A 22673-nucleotide genomic window follows, 5' to 3' on the forward strand; every position below is an offset into this window, starting at 1 on the left:
TCTCTAGCATTTGAACTTTAATGATTACATCTTAAAAATGGGTTTCCTCTTAAGCATGGTCCTTACTGTGTGTGAAGTGTTATGGTTCAGATCTGGATGGATTTAATTTTGTTTCACTTATTGCTGTTCCTTTAGCACGTTTAGCATTGTGGCATCCCTTGGTGCACAAGAGACTTGTCCGGATTTTCTCCCAGGACATTGATGTCTGCTGCCAAGTCTATACCTTAAAAATACCTTTACAGGCAAAGACATCTCCCTGTTTGAGTGTCCTTTCTGAAACATCATTTTTGCATTAATTGCCCCTTTGCAGCTGACCTCACAACTGATCTTTAATGGTTACGAGAAGCAATGTTATTGTTGGGACTGAGAAACCGCTTGCTTGTTTGTGACCAGATTTGGCACTGACAAATTAAAACAGGGCTTTTCCTAGTATCATCAGTTTGGTTTAGTCCAGTTTTGTGAGCTGTTTGGTGATTTTTATTTTGAATGAGGCGACTTTTTCCAGATATTCTGTAATAAAAAATGAAGGTATTTGTTTTCACTGATTAAAAATGTTATTCTAGTTTTAAGCGAATTAGTTTTATGTTAAATGTTTCCGTATACACTTCAAAAATGTAGTAGGAGCAATAGATCATTTTGAAACAGGACACCTTTCTGCTGCATTCTCCAGGAATCTTCTATCAGGTGTCTGACATGTCCTTAATCTGATGCTCAGGCTTGTCATTTGGATCAATAGTGCACTAGATAGAATGTCTTCAGCATGCAAGGCTATTGCTATGGAAGGTGTTTGAAAAATAAATTCAGATCTTGTGGCCAGCCACAAACTCCAGGAGCACTAATCTTTCATTTGTCTCTCTCTTTGTCTGCAAACAGTTGGTTAAATTGTTGATTAAAGAGAATTAGATGAATCACACTCAAGTGAAAATGGATATGTATAAACTACATAAGCAAATTATGTTGTTTCCTGGAAAGCAACAGCTAATTTCAGCATATCATAATATATAAAAGTAGTTTAACTTACCTATTAAAATTGTCATTTTTTGGTCTCTGTCTATAGCAGTTTGGAACCCTTTTTTGTTGCACATTTCTTTATTAATGAAGAATTAATGAAGAATGCTACTATTTTTTATTAATGAGAATGGTATCTACTGAAATATTAAGTGATTTATGTTATGAATATCATCTGCATATGTCCAGCGTTCTGAGGGGAACATTTAAACATGAATATATATATGTACATAGGACATGTTTTTTCAGTATTCTGTTAGAATGGTATAGATTTGGAAAAGACTAAGAAACACCAAGCTTGAATTGTTATTTTAAATGCCTATAGGCTGAAGAAAGAGAAATAAATCCAGTACTTTTATTACTGCTAGGATGTAGTTTGAGTAGCTTACTAAGGCTTTGATTTATTTACCAGTACTGTAAGTAGATTCTGACTTCATTTTAAATCACAAACATCACTATAGTGTCTAATGAAGCTATGAAATACTGCAGTGTATAAAAGTAGTCTCAAGTGTCTCAATAATTAATTAAAGTAAGGGTAAACCTACCTTTATTGCACATTATTTTCATTACAAGTTATCTGTCTACTTCTGTAACAGTTCTGGAAACTTCACTGTGTCTGGAGAACTTTTCTCATAAATCGATTTGGTATATAGTTCTGTAATTATTTCACACAGTTGTTTGTTATAGGACTCAAGATGTTTGAAATATATTTAAATCAATCAAAAGACATAGATTTATTTTCTGATAAAGTAGCAATCACAGTAATAACAAAAAATTCTGGGAAGATATGCTAAAAAATGAGCATATGCGCAAAGTTTTCATTTTGCAAGCATTGTTGCTTCAGTTTAAACATTTCTGTGTGTAAGCAGATTATGGAGAAATTTTTTGTCTTCCTAAAATGCTTTTGAGCAACCATGCTAACTTGTCTGATGTTTCTGGAAGAGAGGTGAGAAGTTTAAGAGACATTATGTATGTCTCTAAGCATGTCTCTAAGCAATAAGAGACTTGGACATCTGCAAGACATCAGTTATGTGAGGTATACAGATAATTACTAAAAATTGGAAGAAGTCATAAATAAAAACTTTACTAGGGTTCAAGAAGAATGTGAATACATGAAAAGCCATTTTTAAAAAGAAAGACATATATTTCAGGGATGTATTTTTTTAAGTGTTTAACACTACTCTTAGTTCAAGGCTATTCAACTTAAAGCCATTAAGAAAATTAATGTCCTAACTATTTTTTCGTATTTTTGGGGAGGAGGGCTTCAGTACTTGCTGCCAAATCTTTCAAATCACAATATTTTATTAAATACTCTATTTTTTTTAAACTTAATCTTTGATTCTTTATTAAGAGGTGTGCCATGACCCTGCAGATATAGGTGATGTGTCTCAGGTTTTCTCATAAATCCTCAGGGTCTGTGTGTTGTGGGTACTTCTGCTTGAATGACTTGAAAAGAACACTATAGGAAAACAAGTTCAGTAACAGTAGAAGAGATCAACTGGAAATGAGAATGCTAATTGCATTTTTCATCCTTGAAGTGTTGGGTTTTTTTTACATGAAGGCCGCTATGGTAGACCATAAAATTTAGAGCCAAGGAGCCAAGAACACTGCACAGAAACAATACGTGCAGACCGTGGATGAATGAGGTCAAAGGCTGTAAGATGCAAACACCTATTTTCCTTCAGCTCATGCTGGGAACCAGTTTTACCTTGTCTTTTACAGCACTGGTCAGTTGTCTTCTCTGTTGTATTCTTTGACTCTGTGCCAGTTAATAGTTCTCTCTATTCCTATGGAAACCAAGATACTGCAGCCAATCTTGCAAGAGGCTAAAGCTAAAGAAGTGCTCCAAGCTCAGTCACTGCCTTGCTCTCAGTCCAAGTGTCTGATAATCGGAACTGGCCGCAAGTTGTACCGATGTTCTTGGCTGATGGATTGATTGCCTAAGATGCTTTGCCAGACAGATAAACACATTCAGCTTGGAAACTGATAAAGAAAGTTTCTGTCCAGCTGAGAGGTTCTCTCCAGTTGAGTGCTTTCCTTTTGGGTCTAGGATGCTAAAAGGCTAATTTGTAGAGATTAACCCGTTGTCAAAATCAGTGATGTTTTTGCCATGGTTGACTTGAAAGGATTAGCAAAGGATACTGTATTTAAATCTGCTAGTGGTTTGTTAGATAGAAGATATGGCATCATCCTTGCCCACACAGAGGTAATATATTGCTTACAGATTTTTTCTCAAAGCTGTATAGTTCAACTGTTAAGGGTTATGTTTAAAACAACAATCCTGAAGATTTTCTTTTACTTACTTTTATTTTATTTTTTATTTTAAACTGTTTAGTTTTGCTCAAATTAAAACTACCTAAACACTTGATTTCAAGTTTTTTTGAAGTAAACTGGTCCAGTTGTGACTGAAGTTGTTCCAGAGGTAGAAGAAATACTGATTTAACTCTCTGTAATCAATAAAATTTACATTATTATATTTCATCCATCTGTTCAGAGCTGGGTTGTTTGCATTCACTCTGCAGCAGCTTTATTGAAGATACATGTGGAAATCAAGGCTTCTGGCTGTCATCTGCCGGCAGATTAGGGAGCGCTCAGGACAGGAGGGAGTAGTCTCTCTACTACCTCTGCTGACTTTGTCTATAATGTAGTTACTATAGACTACCACAGTGAGTAGACAGTATGCAACAAAAATGAGCTAAGAATTATCATCTTCAGTGTCTACTTCTTGCCCCATGTGTCCCAAAGGTTGAGGGGACTATTTGAAAGGATTGAGAATGTCCTTATAACTGTTATTTTTAACAGAAACACTTCAGTGTATTCGTTCATAGGATTTTGCAGTAAGATGGATGAATACGATCACCTCACTTTAAATTTGTGAAATCATTTGATTTTGATGTGGTTTCATTCAACAGTGACAATACGTTTTCACGTGCTATGCTTTAATGAAGAAATATTAATCCAACTGTTAAGATATATGGATAAAATAGTATTTCCTTCCCTATTCATGGTTTACATATCAAAATCATACTTATTATGGAAGATCTGTGGGGAAAAAGTTATTGGGAGCTTGTCTGATTCTAATTTTGTGTATTCTTGATATAGCATTTGAAATTTAAAATATATTAAAATGTATTAACATTCAAACATATTCGAAACTTTATATAAACTTTGTCATGAGTTTATTTGCTCAGATAAGAATATTGTGTGTGTTGAACTTGTATGGCAATATTGCATGTGGTATCCAGTGAAATAGTCTGCTATATTGATTGCAAATTTACTCATTTTCACTAGAAATTGAGGTTCTAAGTAGCTATATTGCTTTTTTTTTTCTTTTTTTCAGGAGCTGTTTAAAAAAAAATTACTGATATTCAAGGAGTATAGGAGTGGTGCAGTCATATATGTTTAAAGGGTAGCTCTTACAAGGGCTATAGCTATTGTAACCAGTTCATTTTCAGTGCATTAAAAATCAGTGTTTCAATCAGTGTTTCAATATGTCAATGCAGAGATAATTTTTCACAACACAAGTGCTGTTAATTTATAAATTTACAAATTCTTACTTGTAGTTTAATGTATCTACTTGCTACTGTCTATTTTAATAACTTCTCTTCTGAAGAATCCTTGTCAGATGTCTGGCAGTTAGCTGATAATATAAGCATATCAAAATGCTCCTTTTGATGTATAGATTTCAGTTCCTTTTGGAACAGTCTCTGTTCCTATATATATCAAATTAGAAGTATGATAGTCACAGCTTCTGTTTTTGTAAGTGCTTAGTTTGTTCCCAGAAAAGCTACTAAAACTGGCAGGTGTTGGTGACAGAAAGTTCTTCATCTGCTCCATGTCATTCTAAGTTGTTTCTGATGTTCTGAGAATCTGCTTCTTCTCAAAGGGACACTAATAGATGCAGGAACCTCTAAAGAAACCACATGCACAGCCCCTTTTCTTTCCAAAGTTATGAAAATTCTCTGGTTTTGAAAAATTGTGACCAAGTTGATCTGTGGGGTGAAGCATCCTCTCTTCAGCACCTCCTTGCAGGAAAGAGAGTGAGTGGGGATGGATCTTTGTGTATACAGAAAGATTATCTCCTGTAAGACTGAGTAGGTCAAAATCAGCAGTTTCTGCTCTGTGAACATAAGCAGGTTGAATTCAGTTGCTGTTTTTGTTTTAAAGGGAAAGCTCATGGGTATATTTCTCTTTCAAAGGCTGAGCTGGCAATTAAGGAGTTCAAGTTTTTTGACTTTCACTGCTGCTTGAAAGCATCTGACAGCAAGGGGCTGCTCCCAGATCTATGCTAATCTGTTGGTAGAGTGTGCTGATGTGGTGCAAAGTGGGTGCTATATGCTGCTTGAGCTTTAAGCTAAAATCTAAATGACTTTCATGTTGTTCATATTTTACCCCAGTGAGTGTCTTGAGTGCACGATACAATTTGTTATTTGTCAATGTATGGATTTATACTGACTGTAGAAGCTCGCATGTCTCTGTGAAAAAGTACAGACCATTTTGTGTTTCAGAAATGAGCAATAATTAAATCTTAACTCTGACTTTTAAGGAGTCCTGGATTTAAAAGGTTTAATATCTAATCTGACTGTTAAAAATTCATAGCAATCTATTTCTCTTTTTTTGGTTACCTTAGAATGAAAACTACTATGTTTGGGCAGAATGTGCTTATCTGGAAAAAGACATCAGTGGCCTGGTATGCTAAATTTTCATGCACCTTTCTAGTTCTCGTTCTGCCCCAAACTGGGTATAAACCAAAGGAACAGTGTACATGAGTGAATTTATAAGTAATAACCTATGATACAATTTTTTTTCCCGCTCTCAAGCTGCTATGTATCAAACTATACTTCTAAAAAAATTATTTATGAGTTTAAAAAGGAAAATTAAAACATTAGTAATATTTAAAGACATAGAAAGTATAATCATTACCTACACTACAGTTGGTGTAGTATTAGAAAAGCAGACCTGTTTTATCTCTGCAGTTAATTCAACTGTAATAATTTTGTGGTGTTCTGCTTGTGAAAGAGTAAAGGTAACTGAATTATAAATTACATTCCTCTGAAGAGGAGTTATTGATTGTTTAATAGTCTCTCTTTTCACAAAAGAATACTGAGAAAATTGTGCTAAAATGTCTTACATAAGTCCCACTTAATTAATAATGAATATACTTCAAAAATCAAAATTTAATAAGTTAATAAATTATTAAACTATGGTGGAATGTGTAATTATCAAATCTCCGAAATCCCCACTGTCATGGATGGTGGACTTTGTTGCACTGTTACTCCTCCTCTGTTCTCTTCAAACGCACCCCTTTAAACAGGTCAACCTTTACATTTCTGCTTTTGTGGGAACTTTTATTTTACCACTCGCTTGCAGTTTTCACAAGCCTCTTATAGGTATTCCAAAACCCAGGTATAGTTGTGCTGTAACAGTCAGTAGTCAGCTTGTGTGCACTACATTATAAATGATTACAAATCAGCCTTTAGAGTCATGTTAAATATTTCAGATGGATTAGAGTTGTTATGCTTCTTGAAAATGTAGTCTCAGCGATGAATAGGGAAATAAGCAATTCTTCTATATTTGTTGGCCTCTTTTAACCCACTGATGACAAGGTGATGGTCACCTGTCTACGGATGTGCCTTTGATGCTTGGTGAGGTTGATATATTCCTCTGACTCTTAGCCTTATATTGTACAGCTCAGTTTCTCCTTTTATAAAATGGTGTTATATTTATCTACCTATGTAGTATATACCTATGTAGTATGTTTTTAAAATCCAAAGATGGAATGTACAGCCTCAGAGGTAAATCCACAGTACAGAGTAGGAGGAGTGGTTAGTCAGAGCATAGAAGCACATGGTTCTATAAAGACCAAGTTAACTCACCAAGAAAGAGTGAGATGAGAAGGGAAATAAATTTTCAGAGAGCTCTGCGCATAAGCAGAATTTTTCTAGAACCTAGGTGAACTCTTTAAAGCAAGCTTGTGTGTCTCTGAAATACTTAACTGTTTGCTATGCAAAATTCTGCAGTGTCATTAATCAATCATTATGTGCCTGGGAGAATTTTATTTGGGATTCTGCAAAATCTTCCTGATTGTCAGTGCATAATAAATGGCAATCTGGACTACTGATATGTCATTCATTTAGTATTTAGATGAAATAGTTCTATTTCTCCCTTCCCTTTATCCTTCCCATTTCTTCTAGAACCACATCTGGTACAGGAGAGGGATATCAACTTAGTGAGTCTTAGCCATATACAATGGGAGTAATACAAGGAGAAAGAATATTAACAGATTAAGAGGGTTGGTTCCTGTCCTATTAATAAGTGTTACTTGTCTACTGTCTTTTGGTGTTATCTGTAGTTTGGTGAAGTGTTTGGACCACTATCTACTTAATGACTATCCAGGAGACGTCTATGATGAAACTTGATTTCCATATATGCATACTTGATGTTAAGGTTATACTGATTCCTCCTGTTTTAAGTAACAACAGTCAGTAATCCAGGTTTTTACATTTCTATATTTTATGTAATGTTACTTTAAATGTCCCTATTGCTGTTCTAGACTATGACTTTGAGTTCATAGAAAGAAAATGTCATACAATTTAGAGGAACCATACTCTTTTCAGTTCTGAATCAGAAAAGCATCAGATTTTAGCCAGCTGAAAGGTAGTAAGATGTTTCCCATAAATATTAATTGCAGTTGTCATTCTTCTTTTATCCTCTGATAGCTGCACGGTGGTCCCACCTGCTATTGCTGGCATTGCCAGGCTTCTACCAAATGCTGCAGAGCCCTGTGTGTGACCTCTCTGCTGGCAGGTTAAGCTGGCTGGCTCTTCGAGTCACATGTGTGATATCTCATGGTTGAGGGTACAATAACCTGTCACCTGTTAAGGAGGTTAACACTCATGTATGCGAAGAAATTTCTGGGAGAGTTTTGCTTACACAAAGAATAAAACCTTTCACAAGAAACAGGATTAGCTACAGCAGTTTGGTTTTAGCTCTGTGTTTGTCTAAGATTCAGGATGAAGAAGGCATATGGATGAAGAAATAAACACATTATTTTGTAGGCCTGGAAAAGCAGGTAGAAAAGAGTTTTCCCACTGCAACCTGTTCCTGGCAATAAAGTCATATTGAAAAGACTAGACAGAGTTTTTTTTGGAATGAATATGCAATTTTGGGAGTATTTTTCCCAATTTCAGGGATAATCTGAATTCTGGTAAGTTCGTTGATTCCATCTAAGATGTTTCTTCCATTGCTCTTGTGTCTATTGAAACATTCCAGGAAAGGAAAGTTTTTCTGGCTGCTTAGCTGTTAAGCTTGGGGTCCAGAAATTTTTTCAAAGACACTACTTGATGACAGAGCAGTGATTGCTTCTTGAGCGATCTGTATGCCAACAACTGCGTTATACTCCATTGCAGTCAGTATATGCGGCTGAATTTTTGAAACAGCAGAAGTATTTCTTCTGATTATGCTGAAATTAGTTGTCAGCTGTTCTCTGAAACTGTGCTATAGTTTTCATACAGATTTGAGCCTTGGCTGAAGAGAATTTTAATAGAAGATAAAGGAATTTCAAGAATCAGCATTGGAATAGTAAATTTTGGCTACCAGGAACTGAGTTTTCTATACCAGTATTTAATTCTGTTTGCTCATAAAGTTTTCAGAGTGTAACAGAATCATTATAGAGACACTACCAATGTTAAGAGTGGGGCAACTGACCCAAAGTGCTTCATCATGCCTGGGAATCTTTAGGCAAATCAAGTGCATTTTCTTTGAGTTAAATCTAGCCAGTTTAAAGACTCATTGTACACAAGAGTTTTATAAAAATGAAGGAATTTGGCTAGTAGCTGCTCTTCAGATTAAGCATACATTTTACCCCTCCACCTAGAAAGACCTAAATTAAATCTGCCTTCAGGACATGTTGATACATTGCATATTTACAAACTTAAACAGTAATCAGTTGAAGGTGGGGAATTTTTACATTAATAGGGATGCTGCTATTTTCTAAGGAGTGAAAGGAGCACAGCAGCATTCATGGTATTACTAAAGAACAGCAGTCAGAAGTAGGAGCATGGATAAGATCATTGCAAATAAGTAATGTAAGTACAGGTGTTTTCTATGGTGGTATTTAAAAAAAAAATCTTAAATCATTTGGAAGAAACAGAATCTTTTGTGTTTCCAAGTGAGGGGATTTATTACAGGTTCATTTCCTAAGGAGAGGGATTTGTTGGTGGCTAAGCATGCAACAGAATAGTATAGTAGTAATTGGTGGAAGAATGTGTAACAGCAAAAATAAAACAGAGTATAGGGAAAGAAACTCTAATAATAAAAATGCATGTTCTCTTAGTTTTATGTATTATTTTAACTTCGATTCTCTTTTTTTCAGCTGAATTCATTCAAAAAGCACAATATACTTGTAAATCTTCCAATAAATTTCCATCAACAAGACAAAATCATTTTTTTTTCTTTCAAGCATATGCATGCACATTGAGCAGGAAATACTGAAAACAAAACAAATGCATTGATGGAGAAAACCAGCCATATTTTTTCCAAGGCTAATATTCTCATAAGTCTAATTACCAATCATATCATGATACACTGTGATTTTTTTGCTCGGTATTTTTATTTTTAATGAGTTTTGCAAGTTCATCTTGTATTTACATGTTAAGATATAATGACAATAATGAGGAGTTTTCTCATCCCTAACTCATTCCCGAATGTATTATTAATTCATTTTGAGTATATTGTGTGGATTAGTAGCTGTGCAGACATTATGCTGTTCTACCTTTGCACTTCTGTGTGTGCCTTGATGCATGGCTGTGCATTAAAGGGACAAAACCCTACGGTTATGCTTCCCCTGGCACCCAGCAGAAGAAAGAGAACTAGTCACTCACTACTTGGTGTGAATGCTGTTGAAGAGCACAGTAGCCACGCCATCTCTGGCAAGAGAAGTTTGCACTTTCAGGCAGTTTTGTGGTAAGGTTTTTGGCAGAGTTTTCTTGTAGGCTTTCACTGAAGAGCAAGGACTGATGGCCATAAACTGTAGAAGTATGAAGAGGTTATTTTGTCTGAGCTCATTCATTATTTGCTCTCCCTGTTCTGTATTTTAAAATAAAATAGTGTAGCAGGAAAAAAAAGATCACATTTATTTTAGGCATACTTGGTGAAATCCATTCTGCCCACATAAAGCTCAACCCTTCCATTTTTATTAGACAAAGAACAGAACAGTAACATATATAAAATCTGCCCTTCTGATGTCTGTCTGCTATGGGAAAAGAAACCAGGATATTTTATGCCCTAGCACTGGATATTGTGGGGGTCTCGAATCATTTGGCCTGTCTCCACCCTGCTGTTCTGCTGACAAAGCAATTCACATTACTGAGTCTTAAGATACACGGAAGTGCCCCTCATTCATTAGCTCTGCTTGCACTTGTCTACATGGCTTTTTTTTCCATTGTTTTTCCAAAGACACCCTAACGGGCCTAAGTTAACATCCAGGATTTATAAAAGAATTGTAACAGACTGATATATGTTAATTTGCAGGTAGTTCCCTAAGCAGAAGAATCCAAAGACATGACTGCTATTGATTTCGGTGCCATCTTTTCTGTGTTCATTGCCTAATAAAGCTTCATCTAAAAAAAAAAAAAAAAAGCTGCAGCTTTTCCCTGAGTAGAAGGAATTATACTAATTTATCTTCCCTTCTGAGCTTTCTATTTTCATTGTGTTTATGGGTAATTGATACTTTCATTTAAACTGTCAATATGTGAAATTGGCAAAAACTAATATGAGAGACAGTGAGTAAAACTGTGAGACAGCACACCCCTTTCTCTTTAGGAAAGGTTAGATATTAGGGTGGAAAAAGAATAGAGATATTTAAAACATGGTCACATGAAGTAGATCCTGATGTTTTGCTTTAATGAGTTATTTTTCCAGCTCTTACTGGTCCTCCACTAAAACTCAATTGCTGAAGGTGGTTTGGAAAACCCAAGAGGCTTTGTACTGAATTGGAAGCATCGAAGTGTCATATGTAGGAACTCAGTTATATGGAGAATAATCTCCAAGCAAGGGGCAGCAGCAGGTCAAGGCTGGCTTAAAGCACGACAACATCTTCACAATTTCATTATTATATCTTTAGTTTTTGGCCGGCTTCTTCAATGATTTGAGAAATAAAACTGGATTGTTTTCCCTTGGGATCCATCCTCAGTCATTAGTCACTGGAGCATTACTACATTATTTCTTTTGAAAACCTATTAAGTCCAGAGTGTTAAGTATTTAAAATGTGTTGCAAAGCTAGCTATCCCATCCATTTATCATGCATATAACAGATCAAAACTCATATACAGTTCCTAATTTAAAAATTTAAGAAACAATCACTTTTCTATATGTTTGTTATTAATTCAGATGAGTACATTTTATCTCCCTGAGTTGTTCTCTGTTATTTTTGTTACTTTCATTTTGATAATTGTAATCTTTCTTTGTCTTTAGCTTTATTCCTAATCTGATAACTGGCTACCTTGCTGAAACTAGCATGTAATGGTCCTATTTTAGTTTTTACATGATGTCTATTGAGGTTGAACTGTCAGGAAACTCTGACAATATTGCAGAATTTTTGGTATTACTGAACCCTGTCTTACACGTTCCACTAATGGAAGATATGTATCTAATACCAAATGGAAAAACAGACTTAAAAATCAAGAGAGAAATTTTTTTTAACAAAAAATACATATTAGCTGTTTCCAAACCCTAGAGCTGTTTGGTAGGGTTTTTTTAGGCACTGTAATACAACACTAAATATATCTGAACAGTATCATTAATTGATTTTATAAATTGGAATAAATTTCTGATGTTTTTCCTTATTCAGGGAAATTACCGCTTCATGAAACTTTTACTGGCTCGTAGAGGGAACTGGATGCAGAAGGACTTGGAGGATATGACACCATTACATTTAACTACACGTCACAAAAGCCCAAAATGTTTAGCTCTATTGCTAAAACATATGGCACCTGGAGAAGTGGATACGCAGGACAGAAACAAGGTAAAAATACTACTTATTTTAAGACAACACTTGTAGCAACTTTAGAAATCATTATTACATTCAGATAGTTGTGTGTGAAAAACTATTTCTGTCATAACAAACTTTTTCTGAGTCTTCAAAATAGTGGCTAACGCTGGTAATCTAATAATCACCTTTAGAAATATTAATATTTTCCTGATGATAATAAGGTGAAAGTTCATTCCACTGAATTCATTGGCATTCTTGTTGAGAGTACATAGAATAATAGAGGATTCAAAAAGCACTGATTTTAAGGTCTAGGTCTTTCTGTAAAATTGTGATTCTTGTTAGAAACTGGATAGCATGTGCTTATCTTGCTTTTCTTCCTTGGAAAAACCCTACATTTAGTATCATTTAATGATAAGAGTCACTAGAAAACTTTGTGCAAATGGCCTTCAAAGTATTTATCAATTAAAAACCAGAAAATAGAGGAAATTCCTTTGGTGCTGAGCTGAATGCAGGTTTACTGTTGGCAGACATCCTTTCTAACACTGGGTGATCAATTGGGGCCACTAAAATGGTGGTAGGATCAACAGAGGTGTCCACATTTTAGAAATGTGTGGTGGGTTAATTTTGGCCAGCAGCCAAATGGCCACCCAGCCACTCCCTTGCTCCACCTCTTCAATGGGACAGATGGAGAAAATAAATTGAGAAAGCTTGTAGTTTGACATAAGGACAGGAAGATTGCTCACTAGTTACTGTCATGGGCGCAACAGACTGACTTAAAGAAAATGAGTTTCATTTGTTGCCATTCAAAATACTATTACATAGTGAGAAAGAGAGACTGAACACCTTCAAACCACTACCACCCCTTTTATTCCTGGCTCAAATTTACTCCTTCATTTCCTCTCCTTCACTTCCATCTGCAAGGGTGGTCCAAGGTTAAAAATACCCATAAGCTAAATCTCTCTGGTCAACTGTCCTTTTTTTCTGTATCTCTGCAAGCAAAAATGGTCAATTTTTAGAGTCCCCTAGTTGTACATAACTTTTTGGCCTGGGGTAGAATGTGATGCCATTTATCGAGAAGATTTTCTAACAGGGACAATAAAAAGTATCAAGTGGGTTTAAAAACAAAAAATTGTTATTGTTATCAATATTATTATTATTATTAAACGGACCGATTGGCAGCAGAAGATCTGCTATCAATGCACGTACACAGTTGCTTCCATGAATGCATGGCTTAGTGAGAGGCATGTGATAATAAAGTTGATTGACATTCTAGCATGAAACTTTCATTTCAAACAGAGCATTGGTTAGTCACGTAAACATTTGTTTTGTGAAACTGCAGACTTCCTCAGGAGAAAATGTAATCTTAACATCTTCAGGGCTTTACATTACTACCTTCTTGGAAAAAAGTCCTTGAGACTAATATTCTGCATCTGTAGTGACAACAGTTGCTTGAAAGGCCAGGAAATCTACAGGTGACTTTCCAGGTACATCATATAGTGCATCTACCACCATGAGTTGTCTGATGTCCCTTTGCAAAGTCAAGTAATGCTCTACCACATCCATAAAATGAGCCTGCTTCAGGAGCACACTGACTTCAAAGAGCCTCAGGAAATAATCTGCTGATGTTTGTGAGAAAGGACTGTCATTAAAATGACCAGCCAGAAGAGATGACAGATCTTAAAAGGAAACTCATATGGTTCTTAATTGATTTACTATTCATAGAGAGAGGGCTGCCAGTCTGTAGTAATAGCACACTAACCCATTTTAAAAGAAGGAATAATTATTTAGCGTATAATAACTGTATTTTTTTAGTTGCTCAGATCACTGTGGTTCATAAGTTTGAGTGCTTAGCAATACTTGATTTAAAACTGGTGTTTTCACAGAGGTTTTGAACAAAACAGGTGCACCTCTTGTCAGAATGCTCGATACATGTTCTTTTTGGGAGCTGATCACATTACCTTTAGTAGATGGATTTCTAGTAACTATTGTGGACCAGTTTATCTGGAAATATCTGGTTTAAATTTCATGTGCTTTAGCAGTTTATGTATACTGAAACCTGAAAGAAACTTCTTTCAAAGAATCCAGAGATATGAATGTTCCCTAAGCCCATTTTTTTCCTCCAAGGATATAGTAACACAAAGTGAGATACTGTGAGTATATGTAGCAAAAAGAAGGCCAAAAACCAATTATGTAACTACTGTTAGCGAGGTGGGCATGGTGTCAGATACGACTAGAACTGTTGCTGATGATGAAGGCTTTTTAAGTATTAAGCAGGAAGTTCTCCTTCGTACAATTTGTAAGTGATCTTGGAGCTGGTGCAGAAAATCTCCCCACTGGGCGCTAATCTAGCACTGATTCAAATGTAAGTGCCCTGATCAAGTGTATTTGGATCAGCTAATAATCAACATATCAGCTTGGCAAGGCTGGTTTTAGTGGAAGTCATCATTCCATATCTCATGTCGTAGGTTTCATTCTACCACAAGAGGACATAGAGAAGGGGACTGGACTTGCTAGTGGTGTTACTGTATACACTCTGAAAATGCTGTCTGATTTTATCATCTAGAAAGCAGGATAAGATAGCTGCAAGCCCAGTTTCCAAAAAATGAATCTTCCATCCCCTCTGAATAATGGAGTTGAAGCAGCCTGTGCCCTAGAAATCAACTGGTTGCCTTCCAGGGTATTCTAACACGTATCATGGAAACCATGGCTATCAGTACAGCAGTCATTCTGGAGAGGTCATGCTGACTTCCTGACCATGTTAATTAATTAACAAAGGTACATGGTAACCAGCCAAAATCTTTTAGGAACGTTGTCTGCTGTTTAGCAGATTTCCAAGGCAGTATTAAAGCATTGCCAGATTTCCCACAAAACGCAGAGCACTTTGATTCCAGTTTGTGTCATCAGTAGTCACAGTAGCAAAGATGGAATTCAGGTTGATGAAAGGTGGTCCAACAAGTTCAACACTTTTGGGCATATATCTTATTTGTTTCCCTTATTGCAACTATGCATATCAAGATTGTCAAATATAATTCCTGAACATGTGAGAGAACAGCTGTCTTTTACATCTACTTCCATGTAGGCAACTGAGTGAAAAGAAGACTGTAGGTGAGATAGAACAGTAAACCAAAACTACATTGGCCTCCTGGTAATCAAAAGTTTTTACTTTCATTGCAGCCATCAGTTTCTAGCGATACTGGTCAGCTCCACTTAAGAAAAAACATTTCTTAACTTATTACAAATTTCTCCTGCTAGAAGCCTTTTCAGTTCAAATCCTGACAGACTGTAATGGTTTGAACATGCTTTACGGTGCTAGGCAGTGTGTCGTTGCATGTGGTGACAGTTATCAGACCTTTCCTTGCAGCCCCTCCAGTTATGTCTTTAAATGACCTCTTTTTCAGTGAACTATCAAGTGGACAAAAATGTGTTATGTCACCATGGTACAAAACTAACAGCTTAAAGCAATAAACAAAAAATAGGCTTATTTTTGCCTTCCTACTCTACAGAGATATTAAGGAAACAATACTGAACTCATACATTCTCACTTTTCAAGGATGTTAATACAGGGTGTTGTAGGCTTACACACAAATGTCCCACAACAGTTATTTCTCTCCATTTTCAAATCAAAGTGCCACATATTATTTTGCAGGGGCAGGGAGGGAAGTGAGATGGGGGGAATAAAGTTCATTCTGTATCTTACAACCCTCTGGTACTCGGCAGTTGGGAGGGATGTGTCTGAGAAATAAAATACCTGTTAATATACCAACACTTCACTGTTTAAAAAAGCCTCTAATTATGAACATCACTAATACCCATAAAAAGCCACTGGCAGTCAGGAATTAGGAATAGGAGCCTGGATTGTCTTTTGATGTTTTATTGGGCTGCCATGGGTTGGTGGGCATTATATTCAGTAATATTCAACCTCAGAATACCGAGTGATCAAGGACAGTACAGAAAATCAAAACCTTTGCTAAAGATGGATCCAAGTTCAGTCTCAGAATTCAGTGCCATCTTCCTCTAGTGGAGAGTCATCTTGTTTTGTTCTTCATTGTCAATTTATAACAAGAGATTTCCAAATGTAAGAGGGACCAAACTACTTACAGCAGCTGTTCCGTAGTGCAGCTCTGGTGCCTGCTTCAAATGATCATTCTAACTTGGACATGATTGCTTAATACCAAGCTCAGATATTTTCTGCAGGTCTGGAATTGCTGCATCCAATGTCATTGCCCTGTTGGCTGCCTAAGTAGCATGGACAGTATTCTCCTGCCATCATCCAAGAAATCCTCATATGAAGCAGTTCATCTCCTATCAGAAATATGTATATTCCAAGCATAAGGGCTTCTCAGTGTGGGTCCCGTTTAAGATGCTGTAGCTTAGATCTAATTGAGACCTTAGCAGCAAAGATGCCTGAGTATCTACTCTTACTTAGACAGATGGGCCTCTGATTCAGTTTTGTTTGAAGCCTATTCTCCAGTGATTTTGTATGGTTACCCACCCTAGGTACATGTGTTCCATTTTCTGTCAGTCCTCTTTGTAACAGAAGATTGCTCATTTACCCATTGTTTAAACCTGTTTTTACCCATGGTCCATCCCCTGTGCTCAGCACTGGTGGCACCACAAATGGAATGTTGTGTCTACTTTTGGGTTGTCCAGTACAGTAAGGGCATGGACACTGGAGTACATCCAGTGAAGAGCCACAAAGGTGGTTAACAGGTCGGAGCAACTGCCATCAAGGAGAGTCTGAGACCTGCACATGTTTAGCTTGAAGAAGAGACAGTTCAGGGGTGATTTTACCTATGTGTATAAATACCTGATTGGAGGAGGTAAAGAAGATAGAGCCAGACTCTTCTGAGTGGTCAGCAGTGAACAGACAAGAGGCAATAGGCACAAGTTGAAATATAATAAATTCTGTTTGAACCTGAGAAAATACTCTTTTGCTGCAAGAGAGGTAAAACACTAGAACAGGTTGTCCAGAGAGGTTGTGGAATCTCTGTCTGTGGAGATAACTCAAAATCTGACCGGAAAGTGTCCTGATCGCCCTGTTGACCATGCTTTGAGCAGAGGAGTTGGACTAGGCGATCTCTTTCTTTGTGAAAATGTATTTAAATCATATTTCAGGTTCTAACCCACTTTAATTTTCATCCTATATTCATTTTTCAATGTGTTTGTAAAACTTGTGAATATTGTGTTCCAGCAAACTGCATTGCATTGGAGTGCCTACTACAATAACCCAGAGCATGTGAAACTTCTCATAAAACATGATTCAAATATTGGAATCCCTGATATTGAAGGAAAAATCCCACTTCACTGGGCAGCTAACAACAAGGACCCTAGTGCAGTTCACACAGTGAAATGTATTCTGGTAAGAAAGTCTTTTATATGTAGAACACTTTTTGTATTTATTACGTTACCCTGATAGAAATATTTTTTTGTTCTCTTAAAATTTTTCATTTTAATCCACTGACTCTTTGAAAATGAAATAATTTGGTTTTCATAATATCCAGAATTTGGTGAGAAAATCTTAAAATGAGTTTTTCTGAGTTCTATGGATGAATGTCTTTGCTTTAGCTCATGGACTATGTATAGTCTCTTAATTAGTTTGATGTGTGTGGCTGTTCATTTGCGGGGGGAGAGAGGGTGGAGGGGGTTGCAAGTTCTAGTTAAAATGAGCAGTCATATTACTCATCTTAGTTGCATCTCGCTGACTGATTTCTTTGTTGTGTGTCTTTTCTTCATTATTTGAAAGTTTATTTCTAGTTAACTGTAGTGAGAAATCTAATTTAATTTGGTCTTTTGAGTCAGAATTCTGCGAGATATTTGATCAATTATCGGTCAGACCATGGTCAGTTTATTGAGAGACTTTCCAGACATTTTTCTGTACAGATTTAATAATTTTTCCTTAGTGGCCTATTTTCTCTTTCTGCAGTATTTCAGTTTCATTTTTTACATGAACAGTTGTAACGAGTGCAATGAAATAATGTGCTCAGCTTGATTTTTACCTTTTTATTCTGTGGAAATCGCTCAACTTCACTAACATGGAAAGATACAGAAATCCTAATTTAATTTTTCTGTCATATTACAGCAATCTCTATATCTTTGTCTTTGGAATGTCTTTTAGAACTAGACACATATTGATTGTAAGCTAACTACAATGACTTCTATGTCTGTTTGCCTGATTAGCTTGCAAGTTGAGAACTTTTGTGTGGCATATGAACATTAGCTTTGCTTTTCTTTAAATCACATTGATAGTCTTACAGTTATTGACACTTTTTTTAACTATAAAAATAGTTTTTGAGAGGTTTCCGGTGTATTGTTTCTGTATGACTTCTTTATACTCAAGAGATTTGTAATTTGGCCTCAACGTGAAATAATTTGTCACAAAATTTTAGTTTATATGTACCATCTACTTTTCTGCCACACTAGAGAAACAAATTTGCTGAGAAGTAGGTAAAGGTTCTTATATTCAAATACAGGCTTTTTCAAACACTAGATAGTCAAGGTAAATGTTTTTAAATTTGTGGTTGTCCCAGGCAACAGCCTAACACCTGCACAGCTGCTCACTCACTCCCCTCTTGCAAGACTGGGAGAAAATAGAAGGAAGCAAGAAGACTAATGAATGAAGATGATGACAGTTCAGTATGGAAAGCAGAAGCTGTATGTGAAAAAAAGGAAATTTATTCAGTACTTCCCATCAGCAGGCAGGTGTTGGCTACTCCCAGGAAAGTGGAAAAAGAGCTTCTGCAGGCTTAATTGCTGCTTGGGAAGACAAAAGGTGTAGCCACGAGCATCGCCCCTGCCTCCTCCTTTCCTTGAGCTTTTTTGGATGAGTGTGATGTTACATGGTATGGGATATTGCTTGGGCCAGTTCGGGTCAGCTCTCCCAGCTGCGTGCCCTCCCAGTCTCTTGCCCACTCCCAACCCATTCACTAGAGGAAGCAGGGGAGCAGGACAGGGCAGGGCATGACCAAGAGAAATCCTTGGTGCTGTGCAAACACTGTTCAGTAGCAGCCAAAGCATTGGTGTGTTATCAACAGTTTTAATCACAAATATGAAACCCAGCACCATACCTGCTGCTGCAAGGAAAATTTACTCCCTCCCAGCCAAGCGTACTACAAAAGGTCAAGAATACTTGTCTCCTTACTGCAGGTGTTCTCAAAGATTCTCTTCAGGTAATACAGAACTGTGATCACCTCCAGATTTTTTGGTTCTTTTTCTTTTACTCTGACAGAAGAGAGTATTCCTTATTCTATTTAGACTTTTTCATGCATCAACTAAATTGTTTACATTCCAAATAGTTATACCTATATATGCTTGTTGATGGAGTGAGATAATAGCAAGTTTAAATGTAAAAGTAATTTAGCTTACAGAATATGCTGTCAAAGTTGATGTTACAGAAACATTACCTAGGTAATCAATCTGTTGACTGACTCTGTTGCTGAGTATAAATACTTTTTTTTGGTTGCGGTGCCTCTGAGTTTAGTTCTTTAGTAAGATCTTGTCTACTCTACAGTGAAGAGTTTGTCTTGTCTTGACAGATACCTACCTAGCAGAGCTCACAATCTTCCCTCCCTTTCTTAGCTACTTTTTGTCGTATTACCTCATTCCAGATCTATTGCCCTTTGATTCTCATTCCTCTCTAAGTCTTTACATCCAGATTAACTATATAGTTCTTCACAGTCTTTCTGCATTATATTTCTCTTGTAGGTACCCATACAGTTAAAATTTCTGTCATCTTGTGTCTTAACATACGTAATTGTATTTCTAATGTCATGAGAATATTGTCTTGGAGAGACAGCCGTGCAAAAGGTCTACAACTATGTGCCTCTGTTGCCTTTCAATTTTTTTAATTACATCCAACATGAACCATTTGTCTTTGCTTTCATGACAGAGTGCCATAAACTGTAAGGTGTTTGCCATTGCTCAGATAGCAGTTAGATATTGATATCTACAGCTGGTCGATCTGCATTGGCAGCCTTTGTTGCCTGCTGACTAAGTTATGAAAAACAACGCTGCTGCTGTTTCTCTCATGTTATCTTTAGCACTCTGAAAAAATACCCCAGGAAATTAGTTTTCTCTAGTGTCCTACTCAGAATTCTCCAGTGCTGCTTTATAAAAACTTGACAAAAGTTAAGCTGCTGGTTTTACTGAAAAAATAGGCTTCTTTTTCTGTGCTCTGCCATCTGGATGTGTCCATTTGTTGTCTCCTGTTTATAAACTCTTAAAATTAAGGGTCATCTTTTTGTTTGATGTTTGTATAGCACTTAGCCTGTAGGGATTGTTAAAATAAACAATACTGAAAAGAGCTCAGCTGAATGCTGAAGTATGTTGGGTTTGCAGGGGTGACAGTTACGCACAAATTGGTTATATCTAATACTGAAATCCACAAAATACAGCAAAAATGGAACTCGTGACGTATTTAGAAAGTAAACGTGTGTAGTAGAGAGAAACTCTAATCTGGAGAGTCTCTCATGGTCAACTTCCTTTTCCACCTTTCCAGATTCAGAAGTGCTTGGTTACATGAAAAACGTTGGGAAGATTTAAGGAGAAAAGAACAGAATAAGGTTCCATTAATATGATGGAAGCAACTGCTTAATACTCTCTGTCTATTTTATATCTCTCCTCTTTATTTATTCTTCATGGTAAGAGACATGACGTTTATTTATACGACACTTTCCATTATTGCCTACAGTTCCATTGTTCTAATTGCTGCACAAAAAAGCATAGCTTCTCTTCTGTGTATTGTGCTTTAAATATTAATATAGTACCACAGTTTAATTATAGTTAATTTTACACAAAAAACACTTAAAATCCAAAGAAATTATAGCCTTGAATGCAGGCAGGAAGAGGCCTAGAAAATTCTAGTTGAAGTGGCCAGAAATCACAAAACACCTGAGTACTTTTAGGCCAGGATATAAACAGTGGCTTTGTCATTAAAACATTCTTTACCGTTTTGCAAAAGTAACACTTTTGATTATGGGGGTATGTTCTAGGGAACATCAGTGACTTTAAGCCGTGAGTTTTAGGAGTCATTTATTTAGTATGTTGCTTGTGCTTTTAAGAGGCTTGAAAATTAGCTTTCCAGATTACATCAATAAATTATAGGTAAAGTGAATAAGCGTTTTTTTTCTTGTTCGTCTGTTCTTTTCAAACAGGTTTTCCTCTGATGGAGTTAGAATTTCAGTTATAATTTTTGTGCCTATCGTCATTCATTTTTAGTCGTTCTTAAAAGTGATTCTTATGAAGATCACATCTGAATTTTTGCAGTGGGCTCTATACTCCCCCTGCTGAGCTCTTTGAGTAGACAGAAAGTGAGCATATTAGCAGTTAGCTTTCTCTTGAGAATTATTAAAGCTAGATAAGTACATAAAACTCCACCTCTCACTGTAATGGCTCAGATAAATGCTTTTGAATGCTTATTAAAAGAAGTGTTATTCATGCTTTGATTATTGTGGTTTGTGCCTGCAACAATGTTAAACTTGATTCTGTTTTTAGTTGAGACTCAGATCATTTTTTTGTGTTTTTAATGGATTATCTGTTAAATATTGTAATGAAGTGAAATATGTTTCAACTATGTTAATTTTTTTCTCTAGTAAAACACGGCTAACTACAGATATCTAAAACTGATGCAGTTTTTTAATATGAGAGACAGACAACTTAATTAGCATTTACATACAGTATGCAAAGTATGTAAATGTTTAACTTTAGAAAACTTAAAATAATCAAATATTAGTAGGTTTAAGTTGACACTGTTAGAAAGTAAGACAATAAGAAGCAAAGAACTGGGGCATTGTGGAGCTGAGGTTACTGCTGCAGCATTAACTTAGACAAATTGCACTTAGGTCATGTGGTTAAATAAAACTCTAAACATTTATTTTTTTTATCTATTAAATAGAATATATAGAATATACAAGCTTTGTCAGTTAATAGACAGAAATCAACTTAAATTTCCTGACTTTCTGCTTCTTGATTTATTGTTCTCAATGTTAGATGTTTGTTTTCTTTGTAATAGCTACTGCATTTCAAATAATGCAAATACAAGTGATTTTATGGCCTATTCATGTACCTAGTGAAGTCAATGGGAAAAACTGCAATTAGTTTAGTGAGAAGGGGCTCAGGAACTTTAATTGTTAACAAGCTGCACTGACCACAGTTTCTCCCTCCTCTTTCACAAGTATATTGTAAGATATGGTGTGGCACTCTGTTATTGGGAGGATTGTTTTTCTCGGGTATCATGGGTTAAAATCCACTCTAGTGCTGGAAGTTAAAAACGTCTGGACTATATTTTGTTTGTTTGTTTGTTTGTATTTTGCACAGGGTTCCCATGATTTCAGTGAATTGTTCTGAGTTGTTGGAGATAGAACAGCAGACTTACACCCTTGTCGAGGTTTTGTTTGCAGGGTGACAATAAAACCGTGGCAGATGTATTGTTAACCCCCTTTCCCCTGCCTCCCCCCTTCCCACTAAGGACAGGCGATCAGGAGGGAAAGAAGGACAGAGAGAAGAGAGTTGGAAAAATTAAAAATGTTTTACTAATGCTACTGATAAAACAGAGGGAAATAATACAAAATATACAAACCCAATCTTGAAAGTCCCAGCAACTGCTCCAGCAGATGAAGGCCCGGCACCTGAAGTCCTGGACTGGACTCTGCAGCCAGCCGGGACTGGATTCAGTCTGTCA

At 36.3% G+C, this 22673-nt stretch overlaps 1 protein-coding gene across 1 annotated transcript in view; it reads left to right on the top strand.

Moving 5' to 3' along the window:
- INVS (inversin) overlaps nucleotides 1-22673 on the top strand; it is a gene marked incomplete at its 3' end in the record, with an annotated part of 86092 nt that overhangs the window by 20083 nt on the left and 43336 nt on the right. The window contains exons 3-4 of the mRNA XM_080364279.1: nucleotides 11858-12031; nucleotides 17190-17357. Coding sequence (XP_080220405.1) covers nucleotides 11858-12031; nucleotides 17190-17357 — 342 coding nt within the window. The remainder of the gene's footprint in view (nucleotides 1-11857; nucleotides 12032-17189; nucleotides 17358-22673) is intronic.

This window comes from Nesoenas mayeri (assembly GCF_963082525.1).
Source record: "Nesoenas mayeri genome assembly, chromosome: 2".
Classification (NCBI taxonomy): domain Eukaryota; kingdom Metazoa; phylum Chordata; class Aves; order Columbiformes; family Columbidae; genus Nesoenas; species Nesoenas mayeri.